General features: G+C 36.0%; 1 protein-coding gene across 50 annotated transcripts in view; it reads left to right on the top strand.

The window, feature by feature from the left end:
- CLASP2 (cytoplasmic linker associated protein 2) overlaps positions 1 to 15094 on the top strand; it is a 143902-nt gene that overhangs the window by 116419 nt on the left and 12389 nt on the right. For 27 of the 50 annotated variants that reach the window (XM_086846277.1, XM_086846258.1, XM_086846208.1 and 24 more), the window contains 7 exons: positions 3211 to 3374; positions 4076 to 4154; positions 4312 to 4362; positions 8944 to 9087; positions 12779 to 12922; positions 13284 to 13390; positions 14480 to 14633. In XM_086846277.1, coding sequence (XP_086702403.1) covers positions 3211 to 3374; positions 4076 to 4154; positions 4312 to 4362; positions 8944 to 9087; positions 12779 to 12922; positions 13284 to 13390; positions 14480 to 14633 — 843 coding nt within the window. The remainder of the gene's footprint in view (positions 1 to 3210; positions 3375 to 4075; positions 4155 to 4311; positions 4363 to 8943; positions 9088 to 12778; positions 12923 to 13283; positions 13391 to 14479; positions 14634 to 15094) is intronic. The other 23 variants (XM_086846318.1, XM_086846296.1, XM_086846239.1 and 20 more) reach the window with 1 other exon arrangement.

Below are 15094 nucleotides of genomic sequence, written 5' to 3'. Positions count from 1 at the left end.
ATAATATTTGAAGGAGAAAATGGGAGAATGGACATGCCAAGTGCTTATTTTAAAAATACATTTGGTATCCCAATAAAATTACTTAAATTTGTCATAAAAGTTTTGAAGTACCTTTTTTGTTTTATTTTGGTTTATATTCCATACAGGAACTTTGTATTGATGGCCACTAATTTGTGTGTTTTTATCTTTTTCCCTTTTTTGTTGTTTTGTTTTGTTTTGTTCTGTTTTTGTTTCGTTTTGCATGCTGTCCCCTGTGTTGGAACTCTCTTTAGAGAGTAAGTTGGTTCAATATTTGTTGGAAGCCTAACCTTACTTGCATGAATGTGCAATTAATCCCTTTTCTCTATTTTTCTTCCCCAAAGAGTTCATGCAGTGTCAAGCCTTTTGCAATCATAAAATGCTATAAACAATTAGTAAAATGTGTGGTAAAGTTTCGAGATGTGCTTTATCTACTAATTAACTGACATTGTTTGGTTATGCATTCCTGCTTTATATTGTGGTGGTTGGCACATCTGAAATAATTCACTTTAGAGAGAGATCACTTATAATTATTTCCATATCTGTTTATTTTTTTTCCACTGTCAAATTATTATGAACTTCAACCTCAGGTAGTTGATTTCAGAATTTTAGTTTGCGTCATAAAAATGGAAACTGCAATTTTTGCAGTATCCACACACATTCTTCAGCATATAGGTGGTTGAGTTCCATTTTCATTCCAAATTCATCCTTTACCTTAAATGCTCTTTCAGCCTTAAATTCTTAATGCTGAGACAAAATGATATGTTTAGTATTTTTGTTAAATGCAACAGAATTTCTCTACTTATTTTTCTCTAGACATTCTCTGTGGTAAATCTAAAACAAAACAAAGCTTGAAAACAAAGCTGAGTCCTCAGTTATGTGTATTTTTAACAGCTAAAACATCAGCACAGGATCTTCAGAGTACTTTTGCCGTAGTGAATCATAATTCACTTTATAATGATTTCAGCTTAAGCCACTTCATGTTTGAAGACTCGTACTAAGTCCACATTACTCCATCAAGTCAGAGCTTGTAGCCAGTTTGTTCGGCCTACCGTGTTTAAATGGAAAAGCCATGTGTGTCAGTGTCTGCAAACTCAAGCCAGGTGCAGGTTTAAATTCTGCTGAGCTGTGTAGTTCAGTTTGAAGGATTTTGAGACACACCCCCACACACAATATAATCTTTTATAGCATCAGAATTTGTTTGTTTGTTTGCCTAAGTATATTTTCCTCTTACTTCAGGGCTGTGAAAGCCAAAGGCTTCATATTACAATACAGAAAATACATATTGGTTTGGTTTTGCCTCTGTCTTATAACTGTGGCTACTGCTTGTGAATCCACAAAATTATGTATTGTTTCAGTTTAGCCTGAGACAGAAAATGTTTCCAGTCCTGTACATAAAAGTCTTGTCCCACTACTGGCAGGGTAATTTTGAAACCTCAGACTTGAATATAGATCTACATAGACAGCACAGAAGTTGACAATTTTTTTTCCCCAATTTTTAATGTAATTTATCCCAAAAGGGAAGTTAATTAAAGTAACTATTCCTGATGGACTTTATATTGAGTAGGGGTTTCTATTGTTTCGTTTCTAACAGAGATTTTCAGTATTTAAGATATCTATTAAAAAATTTTCCCACATCTCCTGTAGATCCTGAAAGAATCATAAAATACCTGGTTAAAAGGGAACCTCAAGGATGATCTGGTCCAACCTTTCTTGATCAAATTAATCTGAATTTGTTTTTTATTTCTAGTGTAAATTTGGAGGCACTTCTTTAAGAGATGCTTGTTTGGATTTTGTCTGCTTTATGGTGTGAATTTGCTTTCCCTGACTTGATGATAAACGTGCAAAGTGATTGAATTTCCTCAGCGAAGAGGGGCGTGCAGCAGCATACGCCAGCTCCGTCCTCCTCCCTTGAATCAGCGCTGTGGAAGCAAGTCTGCTTCCATGGCCTAGTCTGTCCAGCTGTGTGAGGTGTGATCGCATTTTTGGGGTTTTCCACTCTCACAGAAGCAGCAGAATTTGGGCTAATGACAAGTCAGGTCAGCTGCAGGAGGATGTGAGGTTCCAGCCCTTGCTCTGCACCAGCCACTTCTAGCCTTGCACCCATCTCATAAAGAGTCAGGAGGCAATATCTGCCCAACCCTCCTTGCACCACAGCACTACTTCTGTACCCAGCTCTGTGCTGGACCGTGTGTTGTGAAGGACCCTTTTTCAAACCAAACACACATTTTTCTTGTCAGAGAAACAGGAAGCCCATGGGCCACACAAGTATAGAGTGTATACATCCTGATTTCAGTCTTAGGTATGGAAAAAACTTAAAATGAGTGAGATATATTAAAAAAGCTCTTTAACCAAAGTTACTTATTTTTCACACCCTCCTTGACCCCTTCCCTCCAAAAAGCCCTTCTTCCTGGCGTGAGTCTGATAAAAAAAATACATGGTTTTGGTTCTTTTGGTTTTGTTTTGGGTTCTTTTTTTTTTATTTTTCCCTAATGCAGTCTTTTCAACATTTGTTGAAAAGAAGACAATGGATATTGTGTTTTCAAAAAACCGCAAGTACTTCTGTGTTTTAAACACCTGCCAATCTGGAATCTATTGTGGCTTTTTTCCCTGCTGTGGTGAATAGTTTCGTGTTGGGATACCTGCGATAGAAGAAGCTTGTTCTGTTCCATGAGTATTTTAGGAATTGGCCAACTGTCATGATTTTGCAGTATTTAGTAATGCAGATATTTACAATTAACTACAATTTTGCTAAAGAATTGTAGTAGCTTTTTTTTGTTCTAAAGAGAAAGTGTTTTTGTAGTCTTTGAGGAATATGACAAATCAACTTAATGATAAGAGCTTGAAAGGGTAAAAAATTAAGTTTTACTGGAAAAATTGAGGTTGCGCCAGCCATCACAGTAAGCATTCCTTTTCTTGACGAAACTGCATGGAATATCTAATTGTCAAACTTCTACAGAAGTCGGCTAACATTTCCAATGTACTCTTATATCAAAATCCAGTGAACAAGCAGGGCAGATTTCTTTCTTTTCCTTTCTTTTTTTTCTTTTTTTTCCCGCTTGGCTGCAAAACACTGCCTTTCTCTGCCTCTGATTCCCTTACTGCTTTCTTCGTTTGTAAGTTCGGCATACGTCAGTGTCGTTTCCTCTTTTGCCCCATCCTACCCTCTTTCCATCTTCTTCTGCTTTTTAGGTGTTCAGTATGTTTTTGGAGACACTGGTCGACTTCATCCAGGTCCATAAAGAAGATCTGCAGGACTGGCTGTTTGTACTGCTGACACAGCTGTTGAAAAAAATGGGTGCTGATTTGCTTGGGTCGGTACAAGCAAAAGTTCAGAAGGCACTTGATGTCACAAGGTAATGAGCTCTTAAAAAAGTAACATCGTAGTTCTTAGCTATTTTCAAGGTTTTTGCTGCTTTTATTTTTTTTGGTGTGCTGTTTGATTTCTGTAAAAATGCATAGCTCATGGCAGACCTTGAAACTTTACTAAACCTTGTTGCTTCACCATTTTGGTTTCATAAAATGACTCTTAATTGAAAGGGTTTGAGTCCTCAGTGCTGAAAATTTAATATGATACTACTTACCCGATTCCAGAATATGCACCTGAGCCATGTATGATGTCTCGCCTTGTGTACAGTGATGTAGAAATTGCATTTGAACTTCTTTATTTTGCAGTAATAAGTTTCACTGGAATATTCATCTCTGCATCAGCATTAACTTTCAAGGAGTTATGATAATAATGTATCTGCTTTCTGTCTTCCTTCTCCCCAGACTTCACTAATAGCCTGATTTACAATCAGAATTCTAGCATATCATTATTATATAATTCTGCATTGCTTGCATTATCTAGTCTAGTTACAATTGCTTCATAGTAAGAATTTCTTAAATCTTGTCTTTAACATTACCTTAACTAGGTAAATGTTTCTGAAAGGTCAGATACAGTGGCAACTGGTAGCAATTTGAGCTTTACTGAGAAGGGTGAAGGCTTATTTGCTGCCTCTCAACAGTTCTTAACAGAAAATTTAACGTAACATAACATTATTTTGTTTGTTTACAGGGAATCTTTTCCAAATGACCTCCAGTTCAGTATTTTAATGAGATTTACTGTTGACCAGACCCAAACACCTAGTCTGAAGGTAAGACTTTCTAGGCTTGCTTTGCAAGCAGAAATCATCATTAATGGAAATTTGGTTGTCTTAATTTTGAATTTGGATTGTTATTTTTGTTCTGTGTAAAAATAAAGAAAATAAAAAAGGTTTTCAATTAGTGGATTTTGTTTTTATAAACTTTCAGACAGTCAAGCCAGCACTGCAGGACCAACTTCGCTCTTTTTGGAGCTCAAAGGTTTTTGTCTGAATTACTGTCTTTATTCTTAACCCTATGTGAAACTCTTACAGCGTTACCAGTAATTTTTATTTGAATGCATTGTATGCTGCTACTAACCTTTGCGGGAAACTTTAAGCATGCAGATGCTCAGTTTTAAACACGACACTAGTGTGAAAATGTTTGCTGCAAGAGAGTTCTAATAAAAACACAGTACAATAAAAATGAGCAACAAAAAATATGGCTGCCTAACATCAAGCTGGTTATGCAAACTCACTCTGTCAAGTCTTTTCTAATTTTATGTTTGTGATTTCCCATACTTTTTTCCCTAGTTCAGATATATATATTTTTTCCTATGTTCAGCCTAACAGGCTTTGAGTTATTTAAATTATTCTAATATTAATGTGAACTTGAGTTACTATATTAAAAAATAGTTCCTTATGTGATACACTCTACTTCTCTGAAAGCGGTGTGTAGCTTTATAATTACACACATTTTTACCTAAGAATCTGTAGTTGATAGACCTACCAGAACATCTGAAAAGTAAAAATGTATTCTGTAGTTCATTTGCAGTTCCAAAGAGTGTTGATTTTAGAAACAAATGCATCAAATCCTATGATTTATAAGTGATGATAATGGGGAAATAACAAGCATATGATAACTGGCATTTTCTGCTCTATCCTGCACGAAATATTTTTACTCAGTTTGATACTGCACAAGAATATGACCTTTCTGGAGTAATGTTGAACCTAAAGTCACATGAATATGCCTTTTTTGTCTACAATACAGTAAAACTTATATTTTTAAGCTTTTGAGGACAGTTGATACGTTGACCACTGTTGCTTCGTAGAGCTGTGTTAAAAAGGGACTGCTGTCATTTATTGAAGACAGCAAATGAGGTAGTAAAAATCAGTTTGTTGTTTAAATGAATCCTTGGAACAAATTGAGATTGGTTTTGTTTTACTTGGTTTTCCTCCCCAGGAAGGTGAATTTGATGGTTGAGATGTTCCATTTTCCAAAAGGTGGAGTGTAGCTGTTAAAGGTGTATCTAGCACATTTCAAAGCTGAGAATGTAGATTTGGAGTGAGACATGGACTCCTACTAGGCTGAGTTTGGGACTAAGTTCAAAATTCTTCTCTAAATGGCCTAGAAGGAATTCAGAAATATGAAGCGCATGATGGGAAGACATTCTGAAAATAATTTTGAGTGACAATTTTGAAATCAAGATGCTGGTAAAAGTTACCTCCATAGAAGAACACCTGTTAGTTTGAAGCAAAATCAAGAGTATTTTGAATGAATTTTTGGGACAGTAAATTATGTAACCATTTAAAAGAAAATAAGTTTTTTCCAAGAAGAAAGTGGAATCTGCCCCCTACTTCCTTTTTATGTGGTAACTACAAATTCAGAACTCAGACCAGTAAAGTTATTGCCCACAGATCAGGAGTATCTATTTAATATCCACGTTATTGAGTATTTTGCCTAATTCCCATCTTCAGTGGTCCCAGATAGAATAATTGATACAATCAATTGAATAATTGGTGTGATCAAAACCCACAGAATAATAGATAATCCTAGAGGACTACTCCAGTTCTTAAAGTCTTGAGCTTTTGTTCTTTGATATATTATTATCTGGTTCTAGGAATACTGAGAAACAGCATTCGCTGTGACAGGAAGAAGTCAGAGAAAGGATTTTCAGCATCCCTAAAGAAAGTCAGATAGGAGGAGAGATGGTAGATGAGAAATTTGAGCCACATAATGATTCTCTTCTACAAATTACTTCTTTTGTTCTCTGGTTTTCACATGATAGTCATAAATAATCATGATCCTTTGGGGTGAACAGTCATTATCATTCTTACACATAGAAAGACAGCTAAGTCTCAGACAATAAAACTTGAGCTTTTAGAGTGGCCATGGGGGTGGATTTGGATAGCTGGGCAGTAAGAAAACCAACCATTCTACTGGAATTCTATTGACCTAACCCATGGAGGATGCAGCTCCGTGTACTGTGCTCTATCTGTCATATTTCTGCAGTGAATTTACACTTAGGTGTGGTGAATTGCTAAGACACAGTTTAGAGGTGCCAGATGTATGTGTCTGTTTTGGTCAAATATTTGGATGGGCATAGGAGTCAAATGTTCTAGGTGGGATATAATCTATTTAGCTTATTTTTGCAGGTGCAAAACATGGCAGTTTCCAAAGGATGGATATTTTCCTGAAATACACTACCAATCATCCCTTCATTTTTCCTGGTCTCATATCAAGTCAGTCTCAGTGAGGAGTTGATTTAAGTATTGTGACCAAAGTTCAAGTTTCTGAATCCTTCTTTACTTTGAAAATGCTAATTTGTTGACAAAGGTTTTTGCCACAGTTGACCAGAAGATTTATTTTTTTTTTAACCAAAGTCAGTATTGAAGTTTCTGGATTAAAAAATCCCTGAGTAGCACAAATTCACAACTATGAGAGAGCCCTCCAAAATTTACCTTTTGTGTATATTTTAGTCATCTGGTTATATAATGGCACAGGCACTCACTTCTAAGTATTTAGTAACTTAGAGACTGATGCCTGGGATGTGACAATCTGAAAGTGACAGTATTGAACAACTTCACAGAGAGTGGTTTCAACTTAACAGCAAATACTAATTGTAAGAATTCTGGAGGTACTTTCATTGCAGTCCAAAAATTTTTCTCTCTGAGAGATTAAAGGGATTGTCGAAGACTGAAATAGATTGTTGAAGCCTTTCTATTTCTAAATTTCATCTCTGTACCTAGCTGGGGGAAATATTGGCAAAGATACTTCTGAAGTAGATTTGCTGCTCTTACAGAGTTTTATTTCAGCATGGGGTTTTTAATCTGTAATAATTCCGGCTCATGGTATCTGACCACAGAAAGGTGTAGCCCTTCCAGAATTTCTTATTTCAAAAGCAATTAGTAAAAAATGGGTTTTTTTCAAATAGCTGTAAAGTTTAACTTTGGGAATCTGTCCCACTGTGAAAAGCTCTATTAGTAAGAACTCCTTCTGTTCAGTGCTGTTCTGTCTGAGAGCCTCTGTCTTTGCAGATGTCTGTGCAAGTCCCTCAGGAAGCAATTCAAACACTAAATAATCATGCTCTCTTAGATACAGTACTTCAGAGTCTCTTCGCTGGAAGAAATGCCTCTGGGTGTTCTAGGTGTTACAGTCCTTAACAGCAACCTTTTCAAGTCTTACATTAGATTTATTTAAATCCTCAACAGTCAAATGTAGTGGTGTCACAATGGTTTCCCTACGTAATCTAGAAGTTTCAGCTATTGCTTTGAATTGGGAGAGCCATGTGGCCTAAGGTTTTTTGCTGCAGAGATGTTCAAGGTTTGTTTTTTTTCCTAGGAAAATAGCTAGCAAATAGTATGCATTTGTGGATATTGATCTGCATAAGATGAAAGCCTTCAGCTGCTGCTTGGTATAACTTCAGAGAAGTTGAGCTTTAGCAGCTGCTTTGAAAATCAAGTATTCATTATTAATCCTCATTTGTGTGCCACTGTATCTTGAGTTTTTAATAGCTTGCAAGTTTCATGACCAAGAGAAATTTCTAAATAGCTTTGCTCAGAACTGTTGTACTACAAGCTGTGAACAACCAGAAACACACTCAGAACTCTTTTTCTCTCTGGTTATGATGGACGTAGGTCTCTCTCTCCTGGTAGGTATTTTTGATTCGCTGTAATTACTAGTGGAAATAAAAGCTGAAAAATCTGATAGATGTTCTAAATAAATGTCCACAACTTCCATTGACAGATTTGCTGACAAATTTCTGAGGCAGTAAATGAGCTGAGGAAGTAAATATTTTAGACATATACAGGCATAATAGCCCTTTGCCCAAAACTGCAGTGGTGCAGTATTGGAGAAACTAGTGGGAGGCTGCAGTCTGGGATGTACAAAACATTCTGTAAAAGGGATTCTGCATAAGGACTAAAACAAGTTTGTGGAGGAAGAAAATGATCAGATAAATGAAGGGAGTACAGGAGGTTTTCTGTCCTCTTGGTAAATCCATGTCCCTGTCATCTAAATATATTCAAACAAAGTGTGCATCTGTGACCCATCTTAAGTATTTCCTAGAAATACCATTCCATACATTTCTAGTATTTAATGGAAAGATTCCTGTGGCTCATTTCCAGAGACTGTGACTGCTCAACCTGATGTTTTATGAAAAAACACTGAGTGTTAACTATCTGGTAGGAGCTAGTAAGACGTGATCATTGGTTCATCAGATGATGTTCATTTTCCGTTTTAGTACTTGAAAGACTTTCTTAATAATTCTGAATTAATCTTTTCTTAATTTCTTTTTTTTTAAATATAAGCTTCTGCATATGGAATGATTTATGTCTTTTATTTGCTAGCAGTGAAATGTAATCTATGTATGAGTATTTGAATTTCTGTGGAATAACCTTCTTCAAATGTTAAATCCATTTGTAAATTGTTTTATTGCAAAAAAAAATATATTAATGCTCAAAATATGTATAGTTTAATTGGAAAAAAAGATCTTTATTTTAGGGAATGAACATTCTACTCTGTGAGCTCACTTCTTGCAGCACACCATTTTTATTGCCCACCTGACTCTGTTTCTCTTTGCAGGTCAAAGTTGCAATCCTAAAATATATAGAAACTCTTGCGCAGCAGATGGATCCAGGAGACTTTGTAAATTCAAGTGAAACTAGGTTAGCAGTGTCTCGAATCATCACCTGGACCACAGAACCTAAAAGCTCAGATGTTAGGAAGGTATGTTTGTTAATGTGTCCTTAGAATTGCAAAGCATTCCAGGTAATTAAGAATATTTAAGTAAAAAAATTAAATTAACATCTTGGAATTCTCCATTACGGTTGTGTTTTTATATATGTTAGTATGTTGGGATTCTGTTCCATAATTTATCATGCTTCATTACAAGTAGTATCTAGTACCATAATCTCTTTAGTGGCCATTTTCTGTACAGTTTTAATATTATTTCAGAGACTACCCCCTGTGATACTAAATAGCACATTTGTAAAAGGAGTGAGTGGTAAATTTGATAGCAAACTCAGTCTAATCTCTGCTGGATTCTCTAGAGTCCTTTATTTTTAACAACAGGTAGGTAGATAGCTACCTTGATAGAACCATGGACAAAGGAAGTTAATGCATTGATAAGGTAGTATCATGGGCTTATTCCTGTAATGCTGCACTTCAGTGCAAATCTCCCTTTTCCACATAATGATGTGAAAATTAACATTTGTGAGCTGCCTAGGTACAGCAGGGGTACTAAATAACCGTAAGACTATACTGGTGCAGTCTTTGGAAAGGATTTCAATTTGTAGAAGGCAGAAATTTTTTTTAAATTTTATTTGCAGTTTCATGGAATAGTTTTGTTGTTTTGATTGTTTTGGTTACAGGTCATGCTGTAACCTAACACTATTTCCAGCATGCTAACACTACAAAAATGTCATACCTTTTATGGTTCCTCAATGCAAGTGTCTATGACACAGAGAGCTAACTCTTCTCTCTCTTTTTCTGTCTATTTCTGCAGTTTGAAAAGCTGCAACAATTCATTTGTTGAGGTTTGTTTTGCTACTTTCATTTAAGTTTGAATCTTGGCAGCTTTGTCTTTTCTGGAAAGAGCAACTTCCTTTGTTTAGGAGGGATGTAGGAGTGAACAGTAGGAGCTATGTTACAAATTGCAATGTGAAGAAAACAAAAATAAAAACTTACTAGACTCCTTGGTATCTAGAATGCTTGTAATACATAATAAAAACCATCAGAGAGTTTTTATATTGGGAGTAATGTTTTAGTCATTCACTTCTTGTCTAACTTCATGAGTTGGAGAAAACAGTAATAGATTGCACCCAGTGGACTTTTCTTGCCTGGGTGTTATGTTCTAGTAACATATAAAAGACCATAAAACAGGAGGAGAATTGAAGCATCACTATCTTCTAAATCAGTGAAGTTTTACTACTAAGACACGTGGCAAGCTGTCTTATCTGATGGTTCATAACTCTAATAAGCATTTTTATGTCAGTAAGTAACTGAATCATGGAAAGAATTACTAGTGAGTTTAATCATCTGGAACACTTTAATTATGTAAGTTTTCAGATTTTATTTTTTCTTTCCATAACATAGCTCTTTGAGGCAATTAACTGCAAAATCCTTTAACTCTTGAGAATAAAATTTTGCCAATAAGAAGTCAAAAGAGTTATTCTGATAGTATAAAATGCTTAATTTTCTTAACAGTCTTCTCAACCTGGTATCACAGACTTTTTATTTCGTTTAATAAGCTTTATAGCACTTAGCACTTTTCTTTAAATTAAAAGCTTTTTCTAAGTAATTTCTGTGTAAATCATGGGTTTGGTTTTGTCCTTAGCAAAAGCAGTTCCAGTGCTAAGTATTAGGAAAAATCATAGTTTATTAGTCTGAAATTGGGCACTCTTAGTGTAGTTCAGTGACATGGGACTTATCTTCTTTCTAGAAGGTAAAATTCTGTTTCAGAACTTTGATTTCTTCTAAGATTAAAATTCTTCTGGGAAGAGTTTGAATCTATTCTTAGAAATCTTTAAGAAGAGAGCAATACAAAAAAAAAATACTTCTTATCCTTGTTTCACTCTTTTAAAGATGATCTCTATGTGAGTGAATTTAAATCTCAGGAGAGACCTTATGCTGGAGAGAATAAAAACCTCCAAATATTCTAAAATGCAGGGTTTCTTTGGCAAGGAAGAAAGAGAGAAAATAGCTAGTTGCATTGAAAACCTTCTGCAAGTGAGTATCAATTTTGGTACTTTAAGCGGAGCTTCATTTTGGGCAGACTTGATGTTTTGTATCCTGATACAATTCTGGACTGCCTATTGTGTTCTCTCAAAAGCAGCTTAAATAGACACAGTGTTAAGGAGTGGAGACTGGATAACCAGACAGTAAAATGAAAGCGGTGATTCCCAAATCTCTGCTCAGCTGCTTGATTTGTCTTGGTTTTGCTTTGTGTCAATTTTGATTAAAGGACTGACCATTAAAAATGACAAGGACAGGAGAAACACAGATTACAGAGGACGTTCAGGGTGATGACTTGAAGGGAAGGTTATCAAGGGGAGAAGGAAATAAAAGTTAAAGAAAACAACCAGTCACGAGTATGCAAAGATAATTTGTGGCAATCTGACGTGCTAGGATTTTTGCCATTAAACTTCATACTAAGATGTGTGCAGGTATGTGTGCTCATACCTTGGCTTTCCACTTCTAATTAAAAAATGCTACAGTTCATTGCTCTGGAAGCAAAAGGAGGGAAATAAATGTCTGAAAGAATTTTCTAAACTACTTGCTTGGAGTTTATTGGTGGTTAAGCAAGCTGCTTATGATTCTGTTCTAGCACAAGGCACTGGTTTTCTCCAGTGCATGGCAGACCTTGATGGTGAGCTGTATAAACTACACATAGTTGGTTAATCTTACAACCACAGTCCTTTGCTACAAAGAGGTAATTTTGGAGAACTTCCTCCAGCTCCTCTTTGCACTTGTTAGTTTAGTTACTATGTTGTCAGGTCTGTTACACTATCTGGTGAATCTTTGGCAAGCTGTACAAAAATGGCTTAAGTCATTCAATCAACAATTTCTATATTAGAGGGAATCTGACTATTGTGTAATTCACAGTGTTGCTTTGTCAGTAGAGTGTAATTTTTTATTGAGGTGAAAAGGATCCCAACATAAGTGAAACATGCTGTAGGATGAAGGTGATGGTAAAGATGAATTGATTAAATTGAGAGTACGGGAGGTGACGTCCAGTAGAAACTACTCCACAGTTTTCATCCTCAGAATATGTAGTCAGCTCAATTTCATTGCCCATTATGTTTGCCTACCTTTTAGAAAGGTTAAGGGAAGCAGAGGCAAGGTTAACTAACTAGCTTGGCTGTAGGGTAAATTGTAAGGAGTATCAAGTGCTGTGATCACAATTGTCTCATTCCAGATTAGGGTATCTTGTTTGGTTTGGTTTGTTTTAATTTCTACAGTGCTAACTGTTCCTTTACAAGTGTGTTGCGAACTAATTACCACATACAGAACTCAGTAGAAAGGATCACATGCTTGCTCCTGCCCTGGTGTGTTTAGTTTCTCTCTCTAAATTTTTTCAACTTCCCAAATGCTTAAAGCCATTTTGCAAATTCCTTCTTTCTTTTTTTTTTTTTTTTTTTTTTCCTGAGTAAGGACATGAGGCTAGGGGGGTTGAAAAGCACATTTTTGAAAGACTGCATGTTACAATGATAATTGTGTGCCTGAATTTATCAAAATCAGAACTTCCAGCTTACCAGTAAATATGAATTGCTTTTGTTCACATCTGTTGACATCTTTATTCAGGTTTGATCAAGACTTAAGTCACATTTTGTGATTACCACTCATTGTAGTATCTTCTGCTGATAAAATTCCTTTGAAACTCTAATTAATGTCTTCAGTTTGTGTTTTCTTTTTTTAGGCTGCACAGTCAGTGCTGATTTCCCTTTTTGAACTCAACACTCCAGAGTTTACAATGCTATTGGGTGCTTTACCAAAAACATTTCAGGATGGAGCCACAAAGCTTCTCCATAATCATCTCCGGAATACAGGCAACAGTGGTCAGGTATCCACGCTTCTGCTACTATGCTTTCTGAAATGACTATGTAGAAGCCTATCTTAGTAGCATTTTGTGGGATGCCTTTTTCCTGTAGAGTTAGTTTCTAAGTCTGTGTTGCTTCCAAGTGACTTGAGAAGTTTGAATGTGCTTCCTAAATGTAGTTTATTTTGTACTTTCTAATTTCAAAGTTACACGGGATTGAAGTTACTAGAAAGGGGTTAGACAATCCATGACTTTACTTGAAGCTCTTTAAATGTTTCTGAGAAACATTATTTTCTGAGAAAATAAATATAATAATTAATATAATAAGTGAAAAGGGAATCATTTAGTCATACTAGAGTATCTGTTCTCATCTCTCCTCCTCCAGGGATCAATGGGAAGTCCTTTAACAAGACCTACTCCACGCTCCCCAGCAAGCTGGTCAAGTCCTCTCACTTCCCCAACCAATACATCACAGAACACTTTGTCACCAAGGTAATGTAGGCTGGTGGTGTTACAATTCCACATCTAAGGCTTATAACACATTGTCCAAAGATGTAACCCCTACAGTGAAAGCATGGGCAAAATCTTGCACTACATGACAGATGCTTAGAAATAATCTCCCTTCTTCCATAGAATGACAGTGTACTGCTCAGCCTCCCTGAAGGGTCTGACATGCTGGCCTGATTTGGGAAAGGGCTGTACATCTTAGAATGCAAGTGGATTAGCAAGAGAATGAACCAAAGTGTGCTTCTCTAACAAGTGTTAGACTGTGTCATGTAATGTTGTGGTTTAACTCCAGCTGACAACTAAGCATCACACAGCTCCTCAATATCCCTGTGGTCAGAGATGGGGGACAATCAAAATACAGAAGAGAGAAAACTGAGATAAAGACAATTAGGTAAAGCAAAAGCTGCATGTGCAAGCAACAGACAGACAAGGAATTCACTGCTTCCAGTGGGGGGTCACTCCTATGTTAACAACCCTGCTTACAGCACAAATCCAATGCATAGCCCCCTGCCAGTGACTATGAGTAAAGCTGAGTCTATTCCAACCAAAACAAGCACACTCGGTCATGAAACCAAATTTAATATTGGAGAGACTGAAGAAGTAATAGTTTAGAAATGTTTTTTATAGTAATGATGTTGTCAACAAAGTAGACTTTGTATTTTAGCTTTTACCAGTTTCCTTGCTGTTGAGTTTTATCAGCACTCCTTTAAGACTTCCTTCAGAGTGTGGGGATGGTGTAAAAATTCTGGTTGTTTCACATTCAGCAGAATAAAACAGAGCAAAAGAAGTTTGTTTCTTCAGGCAGATGCTGTTACCTAATGTAGCTTTTCCCTTAGCTACTTCCGGTGTTTTCTGTGTCAGCAGTAGTGCACTTGCTAAGGCATACCATAATACAGTTTTGTATTGTGAAGAGACAACTTTCTTAATGTATTTCAAGAAGAGTAATAATTTTAGTAATATTTCCTCAGTCCCTGTACTTGCCTGGTAATGTGATTTAAAAATACAAAATCATTTAAAAATAAAAAATCATTAAATAAATCCATGTTAATTCCTGTCCTTCTCTGTGGCCCACAGTGCATTTGACTATGACACTGAAAACATGAATTCTGAAGACATTTACAGCTCTCTTCGTGGAGTCACTGAAGCCATTCAGAATTTTAGTTTTCGTAGTCAGGAAGATATGAATGAGCCCGTAAAACGAGATGCTAAAAAAGATGATGGCGACTCGGTGAGTATTTAAACTCAGTTCATGTTGGTTTCAGCAAACTAAGCCAGTGTCTGATTACAGATGGGAAAGCTGTTCAGGAGGTTTATATTCTTAAATTGGACATTTCTCCTGAATTACTTAAGAGCTTTAGAAAAACATGTTCCTAGTCTTGTACCACATTTTGAAAACGTAAATGCTGATTTTAAGTAGCACAGTCTGTTTAACATGTTAGCAGTTTAAAAACCAGTGATCTTGCAGAACAGCTGGAGTTAAGCTTTTGAAAAGTTTGCACCCTAGTATATGGTTTTCTGCATGTTTTATTTTATTGTGTACAAAACCTGTGGGCTGTTAAGTGCTACATACAGTATTTAAGAATTCTGTTTCCATGGAACTTGGGGTTTAAGCTTTGTTGAACTTGCCACATATGAATATGTTTAAACATGGTTTTAATTATTTTGCATTGGACTTGTAAAATAAAATAC

The sequence above is a fragment of the Cyanistes caeruleus genome, chromosome 1 (genome assembly GCF_971803275.1).
Source record: "Cyanistes caeruleus chromosome 1, bCyaCae1.hap1.1, whole genome shotgun sequence".
Classification (NCBI taxonomy): Eukaryota; Metazoa; Chordata; class Aves; order Passeriformes; family Paridae; genus Cyanistes; species Cyanistes caeruleus.
This window is presented reverse-complemented; position numbering and strand designations above follow the sequence as displayed.